Consider the following 25,865-nt stretch of genomic DNA (forward strand, 5'->3'; position numbering starts at 1 on the left):
CGCCTTCTATCTTAAATAAAGCAACTTCAGCTTTACACCAAGACGTCTCATCACCTTTCATTTGTGAAGAAGACTTTATGAATCTATTCATCCGCTCCACAAGACCATTTGAGGAAGGGGAATATAATGCCACTCTCAAATGTTTAATGTCATGAGCAGAAAGAAAATTGTCCATTGAAATTGAGGTGAAGTGAGAACCATTATCTGTGACCAGTTCCCTGGGAAAACCTTCCAAAAGAAAAACTCTTGTTAGAAAACTGATTACAGATGAGGTATTGGGAGAAGAACAACATTCGAACTCTACTCACTTTGAAAAATAATCAATTAATACAATAATGTATTTCTTATCACTGGACAAAACTTCAAATGGTCCTGCAAAGTCCAAAGCTAACTTGGACCATGCTCCTTCTGGTACAGGCACATTATGTAAAGGAACTTTACTAGTTTTCCAGTGCTTATCAGACAAAAGACAGGTTTGGCACAAGTTAATCCAATTTGAGACATCTCTTTCCAATCCAGGCCACCAAAAATGTTCTTTGTCTTCTGGATGTGACACCTACACCAAGATGACCTTCGTGTGCTATATTAAAACCTTTTGAGTGAAGAGAACAGGAGGAACAGCAAGATCACCTCGCATGAGTAAACCTTCAACGATAGAGAGCTCCTCATTCACCTGAGCAAAGGATTGCGCAGGTAGAGAGCGCTCCTTTGGCCAGCCAGAAACAATCATGTTCTTGACTGCCAAAAGAATTGAGTCTTCCTCTGACACCTTAATCCAATCCTCTTGAGTAATACGAGACATATTTTCAATGAAATCTTCAATAGATGCCACAACACACTCTATATCATCAAACCTGGAGGAAGTTGAATCATCACCCAAAGGAAGTCTAGACAGACAGTCTGCCCTGACATTGCGTCCACCAGGAATGTATTTTATGAGGAATTTGTGTTCATGTAAACCTGAAAGAATACGGACAAGTCTGGCAGAAGTCTTGCCCGTGCCATTCAAGTTGAGTAAATGGATTAATGTTTTAAGGTCTGAGCAGATCTCAAAATGTGTGCCCCAAATAAATGTTCTAAATTTCTCTACTGCCCATGAGCAGGCTAGTGCCTCTCTTTCAATGGTACTATAGTTACTCTCAGCAGTTGTCAGTGTCCTGGAGGAGAAACCTATAGTGTTTTCTTTGCCATTGATCCATTGACAAAGGACTACTCCAGGACCATGTTGGCTTGCATCTACAGAGATAGTGCATTTATGACCAGGTGAAAAGGCAGCAAGAGCTGAAGCCTCAAGGATGAGTTTTTTAATCTGCACATCTCTTCTTTTACATGCGCATACTGTACAGTTGATTGCTAATAACATGTTTATGTATAATTTTGTATTCGCATGCATACTGACTTCCATCGAAGCATTGAGGACGAGGCAGCACGGCACCCATGAGGATGAGGCAGTGGGGCATTCTTAAGGATGAAGCAGCAGGACATCCCTGAGGACATGGCAGGATGGTACCCCGAGGACAAGGCAGGATGGTACTCTGAGGATGACGCAGCAGGGCACCCCTGAAGCTGAGGCAGCAGAGCACCCCGAGAATGCGGCAGCATGGCACCCTACGGACGAGGCAGCAGGGTGCCCATGAGAAAGAGGCGGCTGGGCATTCATGAGGATGAGCCAGAGGGCACTCCTGAGGTCAAGGCTCCAAGACATCCCTGAGGATGAGGCAGCAGAGCACTCCGAGGTCGAGGCAGAAATTCGTGCTGTGGACTAGGCGGCATGGCACTTTGAGGACTGGGCATCATGGCATCCCTGAGGATGAGGCAGCAGGACACCCCCGAAGACGAGGTAGCAGGGTATCCCCAAGCACAAGACAGCATGGCATCCCTGAGGACAAGTCTGCAGGGCTCCCCTCAGAACGAGGCAGTAGGGCACCCTGAGAACGAGGAATCATGGCATACTGAGGGTGAGGCAGTAGGGCACCCCAGAGGACGAGGCAGCATGGCATACTGAGGATGAGGCAGTAGGGCACCCCGAGGACGAGGCAGCAGAGCACCCTGAGAACCAGGCAGCATGGCACCCTGAGGACGAGGCAGCAGGGCACCCCTGAGGATGAGGCAGCATGGCACCCTGAGAACGAGTCAGCAGGGCACCCCTGAGGATGAGGCAGCATGGCACCCTGAGAACGAGTCAGCAGGGCACCCATGAGGATGAGACAGCAGGGAACCCTGAGGACGAGGCAGCAGGGCACCCCTGAGAATGAGGCAGCATGGCACCCTGAGAACGAGGCAGCAGGGCACCCCTGAAGATGAGGCAGCAGAGCACCCATGAGGATGAGACAGCAGGGAACCCTGAGGACGAGGCAGCAGGGCACCCCTGAAGACGAGGCAGCAGGGCACCCCTGAGGATGAGGCATTAGGACACCCCTGAAGATGAGGCATTTGGGCACCGCTGAAGACGAGGCAGCAGAGCACCCCTGAGGATGAGGCATTATGGCACCCCTGAACGAGGCAGGAGGGCTCCCCTCAGGATGACGCAGTAGGGCACCCTGAAGATGCAGCAGCAGGCCACTCCTGTCGACGATGAAGCAGAGCGCTCTGAGGACGAGGCAGCAGGGCAACCCTGATGAGAAGCAGCAGGGCACCCCTGAAGACAAGGCAGCAGGACACCCTTGGAGATGAAGTATTAGGGCACCCCTGAAGAGGAGGCAAACGGGCACCCCTAAACGAGGCAGCAGGGCACCCCTCAGGATGAGGCAGTAGGGCACCCCGAAGATGAGGCAGAAGGGCACTCCTGACAACGAGGAAGCAGGGCTCTCTGAGGACGAGGCAGCAGGGCACACTGAGTACGAGGCAGCAGGGCATCCCTGAGGACAAGACAGCAGGGAACCCTGAGGATGAGGCAGCAGGGCATCCTGAATACGAGGCAGCAGGGCACCCCAGAGGATGAGGCTGCGGGCCACCTCTGTAGATAAGGAAGTAGCACCCAGCTTGTGTTGAAGAAGAACATCTCAGTGGCGGAGGCAACTGGGCAACTTAGGAGATGAGACCACTATAGCCCTCGGGCGAGTTGCCATGGCACCTCAGGAGATTAGGTAGCATGAAAACCTAGGTGTGAGGTCACAAGGACCCCAGGAATTAGATAGCCTGACATTCTTGGAGACAAGAGAGCGAAGCTCCCCTGGGATGGGGCAGCAGAGGGTCGAAGAAACACAAACCCCCTTGGGACGAGGCAGCAGTAACTCCTGAGACGAGGGAGCACGAATGTCTGAGGACCAGGCAGCAGGAGGCACATGGAAACGAGACAACAGAAACTCCCTGTGACTGAGGCACCAGGAAACTCCTAGGAACCAGGCAGCAGCAGGAGGCCCTGCGACGAGCAGGAGGAAGCCCCTAGTATGAAGACGTAGAAATCCCCTGGGATAAGGATGTGAAGGGTCACATCTCGTCATGGGAAGGCCTGGAGATGGGACTCACAAGCAGATACTATGAGGGACATGGATACAAAAAAATCCCTACAGCAAAGATTTTTTTTTACTATGTGACCACATAGTAGGAGAAGTCCTCCGCGAAGATTGAAAAGGACAATTTATTTGTGGACCACCGGTTAAATCCAATCAGTAGTTTTTCATTCAATGGTCTCAGCTAGAGGGGACTATCTTAGACGGTTCCTTAACCGCTTCGCTGCGGCGGTAATTTTTTCCCTACGCGGCTTTTTTCTAAAAGCCGTGTAAGATCGTCATCCGCACACGCCCCCCGTGGCTGATGACGAGCTGAGCTCGTCATCAGCATCGAAGGGGTTAATAACACTCTTTTGAAACTACCTACTATGTGCACGGATGGTGTAAACATATATTTTTTTTAATGTTGGGATTTTCTGTTATATACAATGATGTAACATAAATTTGTCTTTCAGATATTTTGATCTCTTGGGGTGTTCAGTGGGGGGTATTTATTTACAAGTACTCAAGGATTGTATGAAACATTGTTCAAAATATACAACACTTTGAGATATTATTGTTGCTGGAAAGTTTGAGATAGATGTGTCGGGCATTGTGTCTCTGTGTTAACCTCCTTCTTGCCTTCATGTGGCTTAATGCAAAGTGTCTGGGTCACCACGCAGAATATGTTGAAGGCCTCTCCCTCCCACACCCCTTCAGTTTCAAGGACAATGCATTCAGTGTCACACTAATAGGAGCCACAGTTCTGTAAAAGGGGTGTCCTATATATTATTATTATTCAAGGGGAATTTGTTATGTGCAGGATCTACTCCAAATGGTACATTTTCAGGCTATCCACATAAGACACATTTACTTACAACGAATCTAAATAGAATATGGTAAGGGAGTCACCGATGGCCCCTGCAAGTGCTTACTTACCATAACCACAACATCAAGACACAAAATGCAAGCAAAACCACTGTGGTATTTCTATGGGATAGGGGTCGTAAGACCCCAGGCCGTATTTATTAACAAAATTAAAAACCACACTGTATAACTTTTTACACAGTAACCACATTATTTAAATTTTTGTTACATCTTTGGTATCCTAGCCTTAACATCACTTCTAATACATGTGAATCACCTAAGCATAAGTAGTCTGTTCCTGTGTAACCAAGCAAATTATTCAGTGACGATTCCGAGTGAGATCAAGACTTGCTCTGTCCCTTCTTTTACCCCTTTGGGGCCCTCCATATAGGGTGAGTCCCCTTTCCCTCTCCCGTCCGTCCCCATGGAGAGGGCTCCTATGTCATCGAATAAACTTATGCAGGAGGCCCGGCTGCCCTTAGTATACCTGCCGCGGGGCACACCCTACACCCAGGTTTGTCACCCCCCAAGGGCCAGTGCTAGGTTATGTACAACTGCCCATGTGCGGGTGGCTGCTAGGTAAAGGACCGCGTCAGCAACCGCCCAGAATCCCCCTGCGCCCCTGCCAGCTCCTTCCGACCTGGTGGCCGCACCATTTGGAGGGTCCATGAATGCCGATGTCAAATTTGGTAAAACAGGATGGCGAAAAAGGAACCTAAGTGTGTCCCCAATCTTGACCTCACCCGCCAACATAAATACGACAATTTACAGAAGGAAGCAAAAAATGTAAGTCAAACAAAATAGCAAATTACTGTTACTGCAAACAACCATAGTGCAGAAGACTGATTATAGTCAAAAACCTATCAATGACCAAACCTAAATACGAATAATAACACGCTCAAGCCAAGAAAGCACAACTCCATCATAAAACCCCAGAAAAACCCTAGATGTTTGGGATGGCGGGTGGGAATACTCGATAACCTGCGTTGCTCCCGGGGAGGCTGTAAGAACAGGCGCGGTGAGTCCATTGGGGCGTAGGGGCGTAGCCCTACTCAGCCCCATAAACCCACCGCGTCGTCACAAAAATACAAATACAAATATTAAAATAATCGCACCAGCCGGGCATCCGGGAGACACCCGACTTTTCCGGAGTGTGCAGGGGTGGGGGGGAGGAAGCTGGGCCTGCTGCAGCTGCGCAAGTGGATTTTTGGGCAGAAACTAGCCTGCGCATGCGCAGATTGTTTCCCCTGTGCAGTTCCCCTTAGAGAGAGGACAGGGCGACTGGGCGAGCAGTCATGGTGCCCCCCCCAGCCAATCCTGGGTAGCCATATAAACGGAAAAAAATCAACGGAAATCTCGAGTGTTAAAAGAAACGTGTAAAGGAAGAGAAAAGACATAGATAAGAGGGAAAGGGAATGAAAAGAGGGAGGGAACAATGGCAGTGAAGGGAAAAAAGGAAGGGAACAATGCGAAAATAAAAGCGGGAAATGAAGAGAGATTGTGGGGAATTAAAAAAGCATGAGTGGGAAACGGATGGATGGAAACATGCTGGTGTTTCTATATTAAAACGTTTTCAGACCTTCATTAAGGCACTTCACAGGTGCAGCAGAAGCAGCTCAAGCTCCCCTTTTTTGCATGGAGGCACGAGCAGGTGGCGATAAGTCATATGACACTTATCTTGCTGTTTGGCCAACAACAAAATGCATTTGACTATTTCTAGGTCTCTCTTTTAACCAGAGCTGGAAATGGGAAACAAGCACTGGCAAAGCCAAGACGTTTTGCCTATGCAATGCAATGTTTTTAGACATGTAAAACAGCACTCGCACTGTGCAATATGGCTTAAAGTAAATAAAAGAAAATGGCACAGCGGGGACCAGTGCAAAAACCCCATTTTGTATCAATTGTTTGGTCCAAATGTCAGTGCATAATTTCACCACTGTAATCTAGTCTATTTGTTTTAATGTTTTGTGTTTGGGGCATTCTTTGAACTTTTTTTTTTATATTGATGCGCTAGCAAAGAATCTGTGACTCCCTCACATTCTCCATAGTTTAATTACATTTGTTTACCTAACCATTTGTTGTATAGGAGATATTCCTATACAATACTCCTAGAGGAATGACACCACACAGTTACTGGCTGGGCACTTCGCACACAATAAAGCATAGCAAAAAAAATGGCTAACTGTGACCTCCCCAAATCCCCCTTAAGGAGGTTCGGGCACGCTCACTCGCTGCCGTGCAATATGCAAATTAGTTTACTCCCCACCACTGTCAAATGTCACCAGCCGCCCCTGTGTAAGAATCAAATCCAGGGGTGGTGGGGGCCCCCAAGGCTGTTGTGTCCAAATGACTGTGCAGTGTGAGGAGAGTCCTTAGCGATCGTCTTGGGGCAGGCAGGCAGCAGAGACTTGCCTGCCCGACTCGGCTTCTTAGATAGGATCGGGTACCCACACGCCTGCCCCGGAAGCACTCGTTGTGGCGGCCAATCTGCACCGCCCTAACCCAGAAGGACGGGCGACCACGACCCGTCCCCTCCGTTGGACCGCAGCTCTCCCCATGAAGGGGAGAGCCTCTTTAAATCTTTTGCACACTCCTTGGCTACCTTGAAAATGTGTCATGTATCTGGTCCGCCCGGACCTACATTAGACATCTGTGTGGTAGATGCCTTGTTCTGGAACAATTTATGTAATAACATGCTATTTGTACAGCACGCTGTCACCCCAGAGAGTATCTTGGTGTTAGCAATAGATTGCAGATGGTTTTATGTTTGTGATATTTGTATAACATGATTTTATCAGGGAGTTAATGGTGTGCTGTACAGAATCACAGACCAAGATACAATCAACATGTGATTGAACGGATAGCTGGATCCTAAGAGCAACACTGGAATATTTTGATGTAGTGTCTTCAGCTCTTTCCTGAACTGGAGCAGGAATAGGGCGGTCGTGATGGATACAGGAATGTTGATACAGATCCTGGGTGCATAAATGGAGAAGGCCTGTTACCTTGTCTTAAATTTTTGGGCACTTTGTTGCCAGTCCGATGGTGGTTTGGCTGCGGGTGTCTCACAAGCCACATGAGATGGTAAACTTGCTAGCTGAATAGGCAGAGACTCCAGTTGTGATGTTTTGAGTACGATGCAGCTGGTTTTAAAGAAGGTGTGGGTCATCTTGGGGAGCCAGTGGAATTCAATCAGGTTGGCACTTATATTTCCTCAGGCCTTGATGAGGCATACTTGAAGGATCAACAGTTGAATGGATCTGTAACCTGAAACTGTGACTAGGGAGCCAAACTCAGATGTATCCACTGAATGCATAGGTCCAATGTGCCAGTGTGTCCATCTTGTGTTTAATCAAAGTTTGGACTGACTTAACATCCTGTATTTATGGGACAGGCCTGGTTTTTCATCATCCTAGCAAATTTCAGTACATTTGTCACACAGGTTTTCAGAGAGAGTCAAATGAATACAGAGTTATGTTTTCATGTGTTCCAGTGCAGGATTAGCTAGTAGACTTAATCAGAAAGCAACTTAATACACATAATACTGTCTGCAGCAGTTGCATGCTCAATTGTCTGTATTTTCTATGATGCCGAGTGCCGTCAATCAAATCTTTCTTGGTCCTGCAGTCACTGCAAAATAGTAGTCCTACTTCTAGGTTTGTGGACTGTCCCAGTTTTTAGGTCTATGTTATGACATCAGAGCTGTCAAACAGATCAATTGCTATCAACAGTAATAGGTTGGATTTTGCATCCACCCCTTTCAACCATTGGCTTTCTTCAGCCATTGGCTTAAGACTTTTTCACACATGTCTTGGCTCTGTCAAGTGAAGTATTGATCACTCACCTAGTGTTATCTTTCCACTTTCACTTGAGTGTTTGCATTGAATTACAAGAGAGACTAATTAACAGCTTCATAACCTCTGTGGTATAGCTGGCTTACTCCTGTTTATCTCACTCTTGTGTGCTAATGATGCATGCGTTAACAAATTAATCCCACGCCTGTTGGTTTTGCCAGTGTTTGTTAGTTTTCAAAATCTGGTCACCCTAGATAAGTATCCACATTAAATATAGGAAAAAGGTGCCTGCACAGCCCTTGTAGCTATAAGAACAAGGTGGATTGGGGGTGTCCAGGAGAGATGAATCCAGGCCAGATATTCAATTTATCCACATACAACACAGCTACTACTATGAAGACAAATGTGACTTACTTTAATTTTCAATGGTCAGCTACAAATTGTAGCATGGATCCAGCCCTCGTGGAGATACACTGGACACCCTTATTTTAGGGTATTTAACCTGTCCATACTGCATGCTAGCCCATTCTAGTACTCAAATGACTAAGAGTTGCTGTATAGGACCGTGCAATACGGCTCCATAGGAGGCCCTTTGGGCGTCTTAATGCCCTGTATGCGGACTCACCCAAGTTAAAAATTCACAGGGGAAAAAAGGCCAAGTACCATATTACAACTATTGATAACACATCCCCAACTGTCAACCAGTCACACCATAGCACAAGGCACTTTAAATGGCTGTGCTGGTTTATAATTTCATATTTTGGGGACAATGTGCCCATTCCACATCCTGTTGTCTCCAGTCTCACTTTTTTAAATTCTCCTGCATGTTGCCCTATCTCTTTCCTCATCTGCTTTGCAATTGGCTAAGGCTCCCCCAGCTTGGGGGAGCTGCACGCATGGCAGTTTCACTGTGCCGGCATTGGGGGGAGGGGTTGAGGCTTGTTCAGCTGCTCATTGCCCTGCCGCCCAACAATATGGCCAGTGATTGGACGCTGGTGGGTCTGTGACCTGTAGGCACCCGGTGTGCTTTCGGGGCACGCATCAGATTGGACCGCAAAACCCCGCCCATAAAATGGAGTGCAAGGTGGTGGTCGGGTCTTTTCATTCCCGGCTGCCGTCTCGCAAGGAAGCTGCTCCCACTGCTACCACAGTGCCAGCAGTATCTTGTTTGACCCGCCCACCTTCCCCAAAGCATATAGGTATAAGCTGTTTTGTTGGTGGAAGTGTTGTGGCTTGCTTGTCTTGTTGGTAACTAACCTTTTTTCTTTTGGTTGAGTGCTACTGTCATATTTTGTCAAGTGGCCTTGTGGGTGAGGTCATGATTGGGGGATCAATTAGGCACTACCTTTTCTTACATTTTGCACGACAGCTGGGTCACCCGCCCCTCTCAAGGGGTGCTGGCAAGGGGTCAAATGGAGGATCCAGGGGTGTAGTGGGTTGCAAGCGATCACTGGCATCTGATTCATCGGGCCACCCACCTGCACATGCGCAATGAGCATGGGACTATCACTGGCCCTTGGAGGGGGTAGAAGTGATGGGTGTAAGGGGAGCCCGAGGTAGGTATCCCACAGGGCAGATAGGCCCCTTGCACATGTACACCCCCAAGAGGGTATGAGGGGGGTCCTTTCCTAAGGATGGACCCACCATAGGTCATTGGACAGAAAAGCTGGGCCTGGACCGGGGAGACATCAAAGGAACCAATCATGATCTCACTTAAGAACATAAATTGGGATACGCAAGAACATGTCTAGACAGAGGTAGGAAATTGATGTCTAGGTTAGGTATGCATCAACATGTGAAAATAACGCTGCAACTATTAAGGGTTCCTGTTTGTGGAATAGTAAAAATAATGTGTTTGTCTCTTAATAATGTTTGTAACAAAATACGGATGGGGTTGGCGACCCCTGATCGAAGGAATTGTGCAACGTCTTCAGGGGTCGTGGTGGTGGGGAGGGTGACACGAATGGAGGTGGCTGGATGTGGGGTGAGAAAGCAAAAGACACACAATTGATGGAAAGAATGCAGAACAAATCAAAACATTCACCCCCAGTCAAGAGATCTGGGTTAAATACATAATTATTTTGCTCACCATGCCACCCCAGTTTAGACCAGGCCATATGCAAATCAGTCTTGACCCTGTGCCTCATGGGAACACTCCAGCCCGAACTGCCAAGCTAGGTCCTCTCTGGACTGGAAACAAGCATCCTAGGACCGGTTTCGGGGTTTCACTCCTCTTCAGCCAGGATAGCTTGATTCCAGTGGCACAGTGAGCTCGGGACCCACGTCTGGGCATACCTTGCGCACTTAGGGCAAGAAAGCAAAAGACACACAAGTAAGCAAAAGACACACAATTGATGGACGGAATGCAAAACAAATCAAAATATTCACCCCCAGTCAAGAGATCTGGGTTAAATCCATCATTCTTTTGCTCACCCTGCCACCCCAGTTTAGACCTGGCCATAGGCAAATCATTCTTGACCCTGTGCCTCATGGGAAAAGTCCAGCCCGAACTGCCAAGCCAGGTACTCCCTGGACCGGAAACAAGCATCCTAGGACTGGTTTCGGGGTTTCACCCCTCTTTAGCCAGGATAGCTTGATTCCAGTCGCACAGTGAGCCCAGGACCCACGTCTGGGCATACCTGGCATACTTAGTACGAGAAAGCAAAAGACATACAATTGATGGACTGAATGCAGAAAAAATCAAAACATTCAGTGGGGTTGGTGCAAAAGACCTCAGCGATGATAGGCCATGTAGCTGGGGTTGTGTGGCACAGCTCCACTGTGCTACAAACAGACTTGCCACACATTGGAGCCGATGACAGGGGGTGCCTATGACAAGCTCTGTTCACTGTGAGTGATACCGGTGGTGACGTGTGCCCCATGTGGCTTTCTTTAACGTGCGAGCAGCGGAGACCTTCTGAAGCGCGCTGCCAGTTTCGTTGCTTTTAGCACAACAAGGTGTACTATACCTCAATGCACACCAGTGCGGCGCCACCCGCCCGGCAGGCCTGCACAAGTGATCTTCAGCAACACCGGTTCAAGTACCATACACTGACACTAAGGTTCCAGAGCCCCACTTCCTATAACTCGTAGTAAAACACAAACGTGGGGGGAGGTCGAAGGAATCGGTTTTGTCACATGCACACAAGCATAGGTGTACACATGTGCTGAGTATTAGTGGCTGGGCAAGGAAGAAGGTTTGGGTCCTGTAGCTGCGCTGGCTTGGACCACTCAAATATACACAACAAAGTAGCCAGACAGATTTACTTTCGAATTTTCGATACCACCCAGCCTGTCAGTTCTGGGGGATCAACTATTTTATTTAAGTATTTTTATATATTTTTAGCAAAACTTTTCTCATTTGATTTACATATATCATCAAACAGACAGTTATCAAACAGTGAAAAATAAATACAGACACATAAAATGTGCATAATATATACAAATGTGCAAAATCCTTACAATCAATACTATCATTTGTTAAGAAACAACACCAAAGACAATTTAATCAGATACCTAACAATTAATTCACGCTAGGAACCAGTCCTTCGTATTAGGTACAGGAAGACAAGCGGACAAACAGTTTATTGGCACTGCCTGCCTGTCTTACTAGGCCGGGGATCAGGAAGTGAGTTATAGGATTGCAACACTGGGGATAACAGAATGTTTTAAGTTTTGAACGACCCTAGTGGCACCCTTCTTCTTTTTCCCAGGCTTGGGGTCAACGCGTTTCGAACCACAATATTAGTATGGGTTCTCCTCAGGACACGGACTGGATGGAGCGGAAACTGAACATGGCACTTGGACGTGACTCGTGTGTCGTTGCGGTTAGATGGGCTAAAAAATGCCGGAATTCTTCACATGAAAATGCGTCTTAAACGCAACCAGTGGAAGAGTTTTCTTGGACCTGTAAGTATAGATAACGGCCTCGTCAGGGCCGGCTCTAGGCTCATGGTGGCCCTGTGCAGGGAGCGTAGGTGGGGGCCCCCGGAAGAGTGACGCACTGGTCGCACAAGGGGCATGTAAATAACCTCCCCTGTTCCACTCACTAGTCATAGCTGCCACCAGCTAGCTGCCTGTATCCCTTAGACTGGTGAGAGGGCACTGTACCAATACCCCAGCGGGCTTCAAAAACAACGCCGCTTATCGAAAAGGGGCACGTGCGAGCAATATGTGCGATATTATGACACGTAAACTCTAAGACACTTTAATCTTCCGGTCCGGATAAACAACATCGTTAATATAAATCAGATTTATGTTCATATTGTATGCTCGAGGGAACTTTGCCATTAACCAAGGCGTATCTCGCTGCTCGTATGTCACCCTTCAACTCAACAAGCACGGCTAGTGCATATAAAAGGCAGCCAGTAACAAACACTCACGCAAACAACCACACATTTGCGTGCTCACGAACGCACAAATGTGCATGCACGCACACACGCACTCACGGCTGCAGGCGCTATCCCATTACACATATAATAGAGTTGTTGTCAAAAGCTGGTACAATCCAATTAAATATACAGCACCCATCTGGACAGAGAGAATCAACCATTGAGGTTTCCTGGTTGAGTAGGATGCAAAGCACGCCGTTTATTTTTGGGGAATAAGGTATTCGTTGCACACATTTTTATTAGTGCTCATGTCAGGGTATTGCACGTTTTACTGGGGATAGTGGTGCATTTCAACGCCTCGTCAAGGGTAGTAAGCGCAGTATAAATACAATTACAATTGCAGACAACAGCGCACTGTACATATTCCGTTGTGTAGGCCTGGTGGTGCACTGCACAAATCTTATTTCAAGGAACAGTGAGCTATCAACCACGGAAAAACGCCACCCCAGCCACGGGAAAACGCCTCACAATGTGTTTCCGCACCTGTCGGTCCTGAGCCACACGGTCACTCTCAACCGCTTCACACCTCAAGCACATTTTAAATTGGGCAAAGTAGCATGCGCATGAGAATGACCAAGGGTGAAGACCGCGCAGAAGCAGACGCGCACCAGCGGCCCGAGTGGAAATCGCATATCTAATTGTCACTGTTTCCTGAATTATGCGCCGTCAATTTTTGCAAAGTGCCCTGCTACAATACAGTATAAACATAGCTGCCAATGTTTCAGATTGCTTATGTGTGACATTTTCATAATTTTTGTGAAATTATGAGTGACATTCAACGACTATGAGTGACACTCTCTCGCGAGCAAAATCAGGCAATGAAGACGAGGGAAACATATAAGTATCAGCAATTACACCCATTTGAGCAGCGAGAAACTCTAAAATCTTAAAATTGATGCAAAGCACCAGTGCACAACATAGTTTTCTAGAAGTTTGTCGTTCTTATTTAAACAACAGCACACATTCCTTTCTGAGGCACTCCACAATGTTCAGCCTCTTCATTTCTGATGCGCACAGTGTGTCATAGCTGCCAAGTTTTGCGATTGCTTATGTGTAACATTTCAATGGTTTCAATATACTTATGAGTAACAGTCAGCTGCCAAATATATCACACTTAGAGTAACACTTGCTCTCAATTAAAACCATGGAATGAAATGCATTGAAAGAGCTAAATATCAGAATTTACAATATTTTGAAGAATGAAAAGCTCTAAAGAGATCTTGAAACTAATAGAAAACTCCTGAAATGAAATCTCACTAACCTACAACCTCTTTATAATATGACCATGCTGTAAAACAATTGCGGCAAATCCTTTCATGGCAATGAAGACACATTAGAAGGGAGTTTGCAGGGGGCTGTGAGCCACTAGCTTAGCCTGACAAGACATCAATAGTGGATCAACACTATGTAGGAGGCACCAATTAAAGTTTGGAGGCCGGTCCATCTGAAAAAATATACTGAGATTCATAAAAGTATGCCTCTGGCTCTCAGTACAAAATGGCTAAAAAATGGAATGGTGGCGTAGTAGGGTAATATAGGATGAAGAGCTGCAGACAGCCCAGTCCTCAACTATCAAAGAGCTCACTTGTGTCTGTCTGTAAGTCAGACTAGAAAAGTAACCCCCCCACACACACACTCCAGGTCGTCACTGGGACAGAAAATAAACATGGGCAGCAGGCTAAAAGTGCCCACCATTTAGCAAACTAGAAAAATAAAATTGGCCCACTTTTGCAAATCAAAGCAGTTTTGAACTTGTCAAGGCATGCTCTATAGTTTTTTGCAATGTATAGAAAAGATTGCATGCATCTAGGCTTGCTGCAAGTAATCTTTGTTACACTATGAGGGAAATCAACAGTAATACCTGGTGCACTAGCCACAAACAGCCAAATGAAATAAGCCCACACTCTGACTGGTCATATGATCTATCCTTCGGGCCCTGGCAGATGGAACCTCAAGGAAAAAGAAAGCTGCTGCCCGCTAACTGCGCTGATTTCCAAGATAGAGACTCCCTCATTTAAGCTGCGGGCAAGGTTTGGTAATTATATGAGGGAGATAAACAGTAAAACCTGATGCTGCACAGCAGACCTAATAGGCCCTGAAACAGTCAAAGAAAGTCAGCGCATATGAGGACTTGTGACAGTGACATGCATACTTTGGCAAAGCACTGCACCTGCAACAGGCGCACAAAAAAAACCAAATAGACCAGCCAAAAGCCAACACTGTAAAATCTTCCTTCCAAAAAAGACCTCTTCCCCTCTTTTCATTGTGTGCCGCCTCTTGAGCGCAAGTGAATCAGCGCACTGAATGTAGACTCAGGTCCCATGCACCCAAAAGAAGGCCCAGTTAGTCCGAATCTCTTTTGCAGATATGTGGCCTATATAATGATGCATCCCTCAGAATCGGCTGTTATTATTGGTGCAGACAACAATTATGCTCAATTTCAACATCGCCATTCTAAAGCACAGACTCTTATTTCCTAGCCAAGTGGATTCTCTGCACACTACGTGATTATTCCCTGCCCGTCAATTGGCAAGGTACGTAATTGTGCATAACTAACACGAGGCCTAACCAAAAATGACATTGCCATGAAGTGAGTGATAAGTGAGACATAATAGCTGCAGCCCTCTGGGCACTAGGATACAAACCAGCAGGAGGTGTGAACTGCTTCCTTCATACGTTAACACTATAGATATAATAATACCAGAGGATTGAAGCTCACCTGACCCTGATGGACCGAGTCTTCCGGGGCCAGGCTTTGTTCCGGTGCCAGCTACTCCACATGAATTTGGCTGGGATCCTTCTCTGAGCACACCCCTTTGAAGGGTGGCTGGCTGGCTGACTGGCAGCGTGGTTGCTGGCCTTCATATTTCACCAGCGTTGCATCATGATGAGTGTCCTTGAAACCGTCCATTTAATTTGCCTTTGCACAGAATAGCAGCAGTTGCAGCAGCTCCATGGGCAGATGGACATCGGTCTCCAGTCACGTAGGCCAACGGCTGTGAATCATGCTGTAGGCACTAGATGCACAGAGCACAGTGCAGGACTGCCATTGATGCCATTATTCCCCCCCCCCCCCGCCCCCACCTCCCGGCACTCCCACTAGGCCCAAGCTGTGGCTGCTGGAGATAAGGAAAGGGACAGAGACTGCTAGCCACAGAGGAAAGTCCTGCGCGTGGGTCCCTTGAGCCCACCGAGCACCAAACATGAGACAGCTTTGCAGGGGAGTGAGTATATGTTCTCATCCTTGCCAGCAGGATGTTGCAAAGAAAGGCTTCTTTTCTCTGCAGAATTAAACTTGCAAACGATGAACCTTGCTGGGTAAGCAGTGTCATTCAAAATGCACTACCTTTGAGTTCATGCTTTACCAGTTCTCGCAACCCACCCTCGCTAGGGAGCAGAAATGTATGAGAAAATATAAATACTTGACAATCTGTTAGAATCCAGCGCTGGCATTTGACTCCCCCCGGGGAATGACGAGCCTTCCAGCAGCCTGGTCAGGTCAGGGCACCACCATGATGAGAGGCACAGGAGCCGGTGCGAGCAGTGGAACTTTCAAGCTTAACTTCCGCCGCTCGAACCGCCCAGTTAGCAACAATGTTGCAAATGCCCCAGTGAGAGCACAGATGAGCCAGCCTGGCAGGTCGGAGCAACCGAAACCTCCTCCTGGCAGATGATGATTTATATTTAACACCAGAGAGCAGTAGTTGCACTGAACAGTGTGGGAAGGGGGCCCCTGGAGCGTGGGGCCCCCGCACCACGTGGTCTTGGGGGGCCTGTGTTATGTCCCTGGGAGGCCCCTGGGGTTTGGCGGCCCTGTGCAGGTGCACAGTTTGCACATGCCTTGGGCCGGCCCTGGCCTCGTAGTTCAAAGGTATAGATCGTGAGAAGTTTGTTTGTTCGGAAGGAGCGACTGGCTCTGATAGATCAAGCACGTCGTCTCACATGAATGACGATCTCATTGTTTGTAGTCAGATTTCTCAAACAAGTTAATTGTTTGGAAAGAGCGACCTGCTCCGTTTGCTCGCGGGCGGCGTCTGGAATGAGCATATTTGAGTATTAGTGGCAGCAGGACTCAAGTCAGGGTACCACGCGGGTGGACGGCGTCCCCCCACTTATTTTATCAGGTGGACGCCGTCCCCTCTGCCCAAAAGCTGGACTTCACTATTTGGCCTCTCTGGCAGCTGGACAGCCTGGCAATTAGAGCGCTGAGCCGCGAAATCCGCCGATGCTTAGTAACAGGTGCGGCTTTGTATTAGGAAACAAACCGGCAGCCTCTTCCAAACAGCGGTAATCAGTTTTTGTGTAATTGTTTGTGACGGTTTTTCAGCTGCTCTGCCATGCGTTTCACCTTGGCACCAGGCCTCAGGCGTGGTGTGGGTTGCGGCAGGTTGCAGACTCATCTAAAGGCATATAAATACCCATGAGATTCCTGTTGTGACGTCACTTCCGGTGACCGCGTCTCCCCACTTCTTTTTTTAGGACTTGTGCCCTGAGAGGCAGGTTAAACTGGAGCTTATGGAATGTGCAGTCTCCCCGGAGGGCACCGCCCGACCTCAAGTGTGCTGCGCCCTCGCACCTGACCGCACACATGACACATCCCTATGTCACGCCAAGCTGGCCGCACGAAGCGTGGTATCTTCACACCATATACTCTCGCCATTTTTCCCTTACCTCTTCTTTTACCTCTCTTCTCACCCTTCTTCTAAACCATGATATCACTCTCTGATCTCTTTCTCTCTTGTTCCCTCTCTTTTCTCCTTTTCGCTGTCCTGATGGTTTCGACTTTGCAGTCTCTCCCTTTTCCTTGCCCTTCCATTTTCTCTCCCTCATGCCCCCTCGCCCCATCTCTTCTCGGCCTCCTCCCCTATTGCACTCCCTTTCTTGTCCCCCCTTCCCTCTTTGGTTGACTCGTTCACCACTCCACACGCACACATCTATCGCTCACAGACGGTGCTAACGTTTGTGATAAAAATGTCTATACATCTGACCACATAATATCCTTATTTTTAACAGCATCAAACGTCACATTTATTTATATGTGAGCTATGAATGCTACATTACAAAATATGTCTAGCTGAGGAGAGACACATACTTGAATGAATATGTTATGCAAGTACAGAGGTATATGTATATGGGAATACGTCCTGGAAACGTTATATAGAATTTCCCTCGATTCTTTTTTTGTTATTTCTTTTACATTTGAAGTCATTAAACCATGTGTGAATAAGCTGTCTTGCTGTAAGATGGCAAAACACTGGATATCTTTCAGGTCAAAGGAACCAGCGTAAAGTAATTCAAGTCGACACTATAAAAGAGTGCATGTGATTAGATTAGGGAGGTGCGACTCCGGGAAGTTGGGGGGGAGGGGGTTTTGGGAGATGTAAAGGGGAATACAGTGTAAGAGCGCGAGAGGGGCCGAGGGGGAGAGGCGGAGGGGAACACTATATGCCCGGGAAGCGCGCGCCTCTTCCCAGCCCAGCCATGCAGATCGAGCTTCCTCTCGTCAAATACCATTTTTCACCCAATTAATTCCTGAACTCTCCTACAACCCCATTTCATGCCAGTTTATTTTGAGAAGCCTCCTTGTTAGATCGCTGCCAGGAATTATTACACGCTCGGGTCCCCGGCGACGCTGGGTGACGCACTGGTGATGATGACGCCCTCATTGCTAAATTAGTCAGAGGGGAGGGCTGGGGTTAGAAATCTGATCAACCGCCCCAGCGACCCAACCAGACTCGCACATGAGACCCTTGCGCGGTTGTATGACTGAGGCCCACATGGCTAACCACGCGTGCCTCTACTACGTCGCTACCTAAACCACGAATGCGCCCGAACAACGCATTTGTTGACCACGCATGCTTTTATCATGGAATTTCGTGGTAAAGGCATGACTGGTATACATGTGTGGTAAAGATCGCACCCTATGTCACCTGCCCTTAGCCCTAACTGCTACCCAGACCCCCCTGAGCTCTTAACAGCGCCCAACCCCACCCTGAGCTCTTAAAACTAACCCAAACCCCCCTGATCCCTTAAAACGACCCCAACCCCACAAGCCCTAAAAACTAACCCAAACCTCTCTGAGGCCTAAAAACTACCCTATCCCACCCTGAGCCCGAAAAACAACCTAAGCCCTAAAACTTCTCCGACCCGCGAGCCTGAAAAAGTACCCCAACCCCACCCTGAGCCTTAAAAACTACCCATTGTGAAGGCATATGCATAGTTAAGGCAAGCGCAGTTGCGCTTGAGTTGGAACGGCAGGCGTGGCTCTGCCCGCGTTGTTCAGGCCGTTTCCTCCCTTTCGTACTTCTTCCCCACTTGAGGGAAGCTCGTGTATGGGTGGGGTGGGCTTAGCCGTGAAAGGCAGTGGAATGGTGTGTAGTTACAGTTGTGTGGGTAGCTAAAACGTGTGGGTGTAGATGTGTGAACAGGGGGATATAGTAGTAGCTAGCTGTTTGAGCAGATGTAATGCAGTGTTGGTTCAGGTGCATCAGCGGGTGAAATGTAGTGTGGCACTGTTGGACTGGGACAGAAAAAAGGCACCAAAATAAAAGCGACCCCCCATTAGTGAATTAGATAGCTAAAAAAGTGAACCATGTTTGCAAGTTGTGGAAGTTTTGAGTTTGTAAAGACACGCTGTATAAGGGCTTTGCAAAATATGGAAGACTACATGGATCTGAACTTGCTGCAGGCAATGTTTGTTTTAATATTAGGGAAATCAACAGAAAATAGGGCCCGGCAGACCATAAAATGGGTTCACAAACAGCCCAAAAAAAGCCCGCCAGCTGACCTATCATAACAGCCCATCGGCACTTCCTGATTTCCCTATAGGCCAGTCCAACCCTGTAGTGTGGGTGTACTCCTGCTGACAGCTGGCAGGCATGTTGTGGGCTATATAGCTGCGTGAACAGATGGAATGCAGTGCAGATTCAGCTTTGTAGGTGGGTGTAATTTGGCCTGGGTCGACTTGTGTGAGGAGTGGAATGTGTGGGTCTAGCTGTGTGCGCGCGTTGAATGTGGTTGGTCTAGCTGTGTCAGCAGGTGGAATGTCATGTGACTGTAGCTGCGAATGCAAGTGGAATATATTGTGTGATTGGACTGGCGGGCAGGTTCAATGTAGCACCCGTATGAGCAGGCGAAATGCAGTGTGGAGTTTGCTGAGCAAGCATGTGGAGTGTATTGGGGCTATGGCTGTGTGAGCAGGAGTACTGTAGTGTGGGTTCAGTTGCGTGGAGTGATTGAAATGTAATGTTAGTTCAGGTGTGTGAGCGGGTGGAATGTAGCACTGTGAGCAAGTGTACTGTAGTGTGGGGTTAGCTGTGTGAGCAGATGGGATGTAGCTGTGGTTTGGCTACATAAACAACTAGAATGTACTTTGGGTGTGTGTCTGAGGAGGGTAAATGTATAACTGGATGGCTGGGAAGCTTGTAAAATGTATTGTAGATATCTTTGAGCAGGTGAAATGTAGGAGGGTTTTTCTGGGTAAGCAGGTGGCATCTGTGGGTTTGGCTGTGTAAGCAGGTGGAATCTGCTGTGGGTTTAGCTGTGTGGGTAGGCTAAGTTTGGTGTGGGATTGTATTTGTGAGCAGGTGAGATGGCTGTGGAGCTGGCTGGTTAAGGGGTGAAATGTAGTGTGAGGGTGGTTGTTAAGCGAAATGGAGTGCAGGTTTAGCTGTACCTACTTTTATTGATTTAATATAGTGTGGAGATTGCTGCGCTAACAGATGGAATGTTGCGTAGAGTTAAGTTAAGTTGTGAAAGCACCTGAAAGTTAGTTTGACCTTAAACTTTGTAAGCGAGTGGATTTTAATATGGGATTACTTTTCACTGTGAGTAGGTGAAAGGTAGTTGAAGTCGGGTTGGGTGAACAGCTGAAATGTAGTGGGTGTCTGAATGTTTGAGCAGATTAAATGGATTGAGAAGTCTAGCTGTGTGACCAGATGTCATGAAGTATGCAATTGCACTGTGGGTACAGGTGAAATGTGGGGGAGGTTTATTACTGTGAGCCCGTAAAATGTAGTATGAATTTACCCTTGTGAGCGATGCATTGTACTGTGGGATTGGTTTTGTTGGGTTGTCAAACACCTAACTGTTCCATTGGTTTTGCTCACTAGCAGGTGAAAAGCATTATAGAGTTACCTGTCGGACGGAGTACATGAAATGTCGCAGTAGTTTAGGTCTAACTGTAAGAGAAAATGAAATGTAGGATGTATGTTTATCTGTGAACAGGTTTATTTAAGTGGAGTGTGAATTTTGCAGTGTGAGCCGGTTTGATTTAGCGTGAGATTAGTTGAGAGAGCAGGTGGAGCCTAGAATGCAATTAAGTTTAGCTTTTCCAGCAGGTGAAATGTAGTGTGGATTCAAGTGTTTGAGCAGGAGAAATGGAGTGTGGGTGTGGAATTACGTGTAGGTGAAATGTAGTTCTGGGATAGGGTTAATCGTGACGGCAGCGTAAGTGCACTGTAGGTCTAGCTTAATGAGCAGGTGAAAATGAATAGGGGTTTATTCATGTGAGCAGGTGAAATGTCACCATGGGTTAGTTGTTTGGGTAGGTGAAATGTATGGTAGGTTTAGCTGCTTGAGCAAGTGAAATGTAATGCAGGTTTAGTTCCGCTAGCCAGTGGTGTCTAAAATGGTGTTAACTGTGTGAGCAGGTGATCTGCATTCTGGATTTGGTGTGTGAGCATTTCATATGTGTGAGTTTATCATTTTGTTCACATAAAATATGTTTATTGATTCATTTCTTTATTGTAGCACGCTACTACCCACCCCTGGTGATCTGACATTATTCAAGAAATGTGGGTTTAATAATCTGAGCAGCTGACGGTATATATATATATATATATATATATATATATATATATATATATATATATATATATATATATTGTTTGCAATGTAGTTGCATTTATAAACATTTTACACCCCCAAGAAGACTCCAGAATGTATTAGTGGTGGGTGAGAATCTAGTCTCCAGATTGTGCTTCATTAGAAGGTTGTTGGGTTGTATTGTGGCCTATGTGGGAAGTGTTTTGGTGTCCGCGTGATGCCAGAGTGATGCTCATACCCTTTTCAGTGCCGCTGTTTTAAGCATATTGTGAAGCAAGGAGGACTGTGGGATAGAACTCTTGAGCTGTATATTATTGGTCAGTCTGGTTTGAATGGCACAGGTTGTGAGTGTGGTCTATGTGGGGAGTGTTTTGTTGTTGAGTGTGATGAGTAGTGGATTGCCTTTCTCATGCCATTATGATTGTGTAGCTGAACTTATGTGTAGAGTGGCATGCACTAGAGTGAGAGATAGTTGCACGTCATCACGCCTGAGTCCCTTGTGGGGAACATATTCCAGTTCTTGGGATTGGTGTGGTCTGGAGTCTGATGTTCATGCTTTCCTTGTGAGAGTGATAGAACCCATTTGCTGTTTGACATGATCCTACATCATCATTTTGGAAATAGCCAGGTTGGTATCTCATTTTCTAAATTCCAGTGATCACAGCTAGATCTTGCTTTTGCAGAGGGAAATCCATAATTGTGCTGCTTGTTCGAAGAGTGAGAATGCACCAATGCATTTCTTCTTGTAGTGGGGGCGTACAGACGAGGCGCCAGTCTAGAGTGAAGGATTTTGTAGTACAAGTCATTTTGCAGCATTAGTTCAAGCTTGGGCCCTTGCTGTGGGTGGCTCTGTAGACAATTCAGAGCGTGTTGAAGGCAGAATGTTTGACTGTAGGTAACCAGTGATGCACTTCTAGCAATGCAATGATGCATTCCCTTGGGTGAAGGTGTGGGAGCTATCTTGCTTCTGGATTCTTTGTAGTTTTCAGTGGACGAAGAGTAGCATTCAGTATAAAGACCATTTAATACTTTGGGTGAAACATGACAAAGATGCTTGAAGCCTATCTTTTCTCTTGTAAAGCTAAAGAAGGGAAGATGCATGCAAGAATTTGCATGGTGTACGGAGCAGTTCTTGTTACCTGGATCACTTTGGGGACAATGGGAAGGCTGGAATCCATGATCACTCCCAGATTTCTTACATCAGTCAGTGTGGATGGTGGTACGTTGAGTTCCATAAACCACACAGTGGAAGCAGGGTGGTAGTCATCCACAGTTTGGGCTCTTAGTTGTGGTCATCTGCTGCAGTAAGTAATCACGTGCACAGTAATAAAGACCCTTTGGGGATTCAGTAGTAACTCGATTTGTTCTTCACCATCGAACTGCGGTAGGTTTGGTTGAAGGATTTGATGAGGTCCAGTAGCCGGCAGTGATAGAGGGTGAAGTGCAGTGGTACCCTTGAGGGGTACGCCAGTCAGTGCTGAAAGGAGCTGACATAAATGGAGGTAGCAATATCAAGATATGCAGAAGGAGACCCTGTCTAGGATACATGGAAGGATGCCGAGTACCTCTATCCTCAGTCATAGAGTGTAGCGGCGCCCCAGGTAGCAGACAGAACCAGTAGCAGTGCAGTCTTTCCATCTCTGTTCGCGCCATCTTTTTGTCAGATGGGTATTGGGGCGCATTTCTGGTCAGAAGACTCAGTGCTGATTAGATAGTAGAGTGTTTTCTTCTTTGAAATCCAAGAATGAAGTGAAGGGGGCCAATTCAATCAGTTTTCCTAAGAATGGGCCAATGGATATCAATCGGGAGCTGTTCGATCTAGCGGGTTAAGGTGTGGGGTTGGTCATTTGAACAGATGTGGCCCTTATGTAGACAAGTGTAATGTGGAGTTGATTTAGTCACATGAAATGTATTGTTTTTGCTGGGTGAGATATTGAATTCTACCACATCTAGCCCTGTTTGAGTTAGCTGTGTATGTGGGGTAAATGTGGCGTGGGACTTGCAGTTAGATTGTGTGGTTTTACCTGCATGAACATGTGAAGTATTGTTTGGGTTTTGTCTGTGAGAAAGTCAAACTTAGTGTGACTTGTGCTGTGTGAATAGTGGGATATACAGTATGACTATGACTTGAGCTTTGGGTAAGATGAAATGTAGCATGGTTGTAGTTTTGTGAGCAGGTGACATTTAGTGTGGAGCTAGCTGAGGGAGCAGATGAAATATGTGTGCGTGGCCTTGACAGGAGATCAAATGTAGTGTGGTTATAGCTCAGTTACCGGGTGACATTTAGTGTGGGATTAGTTGAAGAAGCAGACACAATCAATAGGCGTAGCTGCAAAAGGAGGTGAAATATATTGTGGTTGTAGCCTGTGAGCTGCATGGGGTGTGTGTGCTGAGAGAAGATGGAATGAAAGGGGGTTACCTTTGCAAGGCAGGGGTGTGTCTATTAATAGTGCAGCAGGTGCAGTGGCTCCACGGACCAAGGTGTGAGAGGGTCTACTGCGCCTCGGTCATAGCTGTTACTGGCATGGCACCCTTGCTAGCCACTGCTATGAGGATGCGGAAACTGACGGGGGCGTGGCTGTGGGAGCAGATCAAATGCTGGCTGTGTGGGTGTTTTTTTCGAGCATCTGACATGTTGGTTGATTTAGCTTCTTAGCAAGTTGGAATGTAGAACTATATTAATTACGTCAGCAGATGAAACCTGGAGGTTTATCTATGTGGGCGTGTCAGTAATGGCATGGGCTCAGCTGTGTCCGGAAGTGGAACGTGACGTAGAGTGGCTTTGGTGACGTGCGCAGGTCCACTGAAAGGCGTTTTAGTAAACCTGTTTCTGTTATTTTGTAGCTTATGACACCTGGTGTGACGTTGCTCACGGATGCACAAAAAAACTTGGACTGAAGATATGTGGTAAGTCAAGCGGTGCCTCATGTTTATAATTCTGGGTAGTTATCATCAGCCTGAGGGATTTTTAATACATTTACATCAACCAGAACTGTCTAATAATTTTAAACTCCATCACATCAGACTGCGCATTCATTTCACTAGGCAGTGCTCGGCTAAAAAAATATACAATATGTGGCACAATAAATACCAAATTTTGTTACAAGTGTTTGTGAATGTTGCCAAACGTAACCCCTAAAATGTGTTACTTTGATGCGCGCTATTAATAACGTCTTGGGGGCGGAGGGGTGTTGGCGCGAATACATTACAGTAGCTTGTCTGTAAAAAATGTGCATTTCAGTGTTTCATTGATAAACGTTTGTCGCAAGTTGCACTTGAAATAAACTCGGCCTTGCTGATAGCCTTACTTAGCAGTGTCCCCGTCTGCCCGTTCCAATTGATCGATAGATTAATTAATCAATCCATTTCGAAGCCTTTCTATGGAAATTAAAAGTGTCGGCGCCGAGCCGGCAGTCCTCGTGTCTTCCGGTTCGTACAGGGCGGGGTGTTTATATTTTCAGACATTTCAGGACATTGTTCATAATTGTTTTGCCACGTCAAGCGCTACACGGAGGAAACTAGCGCCAGCAACACGCCAGAGCGACTCACCAAGTCTCTTCCTGTCATCCAACCACCTCTCGGCGCACCCGCTGCGCGGGTGCCCCTTCGTCTGTTTGTGGAGGGAAGCAAACCAGCTGCAGTGAGGAAGGAGCACAGAGGCAGTAAGGAGGTAAGCGGCTTGGGCGTGTGGCTGCAGCGGGGCTGCGAGCGTGCAGGGACTTCATTTCCCAGAAGTCCCTGCTAGACCGACGGAGAGCTTCCGGTCCGCTCTCCCTGCTGGCCCGCCCCCCGCCCTCCTGAGGCCTCAAAACACCTGCCCACAGTAAATGCGAGTGGGACATTGTTCATAATTGTTTTGCCACGTCAAGCGCTACACGGAGGAAACTAGCGCCAGCAACACGCCAGAGCGACTCACCAAGTCTCTTCCTGTCATCCAACCACCTCTCGGCGCACCCGCTGCGCGGGTGCCCCTTCGTCTGTTTGTGGAGGGAAGCAAACCAGCTGCAGTGAGGAAGGAGCACAGAGGCAGTAAGGAGGTAAGCGACTCACCAAGTCTCTTCCTGTCATCCAACCACCTCTCGGCGCACCCGCTGCGCGGGTGCCCCTTCGTCTGTTTGTGGAGGGAAGCAAACCAGCTGCAGTGAGGAAGGAGCACAGAGGCAGTAAGGAGGTAAGCGGCTTGGGCGTGTGGCTGCAGCGGGGCTGCGAGCGTGCAGGGACTTCATTTCCCAGAAGTCCCTGCTAGACCGACGGAGAGCTTCCGGTCCGCTCTCCCTGCTGGCCCGCCCCCCGCCCTCCTGAGGCCTCAAAACACCTGCCCACAGTAAATGCGAGTGGGACATTGTTCATAATTGTTTTGCCACGTCAAGCGCTACACGGAGGAAACTAGCGCCAGCAACACGCCAGAGCGACTCACCAAGTCTCTTCCTGTCATCCAACCACCTCTCGGCGCACCCGCTGCGCGGGTGCCCCTTCGTCTGTTTGTGGAGGGAAGCAAACCAGCTGCAGTGAGGAAGGAGCACAGAGGCAGTAAGGAGGTAAGCGGCTTGGGCGTG

General features: G+C 47.5%; 1 protein-coding gene across 1 annotated transcript in view; it reads left to right on the top strand.

The window, feature by feature from the left end:
• Positions 1-25,865, top strand: part of GAD1 (glutamate decarboxylase 1) — a 205,502-nt gene that overhangs the window by 12,029 nt on the left and 167,608 nt on the right. Inside the window, exon 3 of the mRNA XM_086956108.1 lies at positions 24,154-24,216. Within this exon, the coding sequence (XP_086812234.1) occupies positions 24,154-24,216 (63 nt within the window). The remainder of the gene's footprint in view (positions 1-24,153; positions 24,217-25,865) is intronic.

The sequence above is a fragment of the Lissotriton vulgaris genome, chromosome 2_1, assembly GCF_964263255.1.
Source record: "Lissotriton vulgaris chromosome 2_1, aLisVul1.2, whole genome shotgun sequence".
Lineage (NCBI taxonomy): Eukaryota > Metazoa > Chordata > Amphibia > Caudata > Salamandridae > Lissotriton > Lissotriton vulgaris.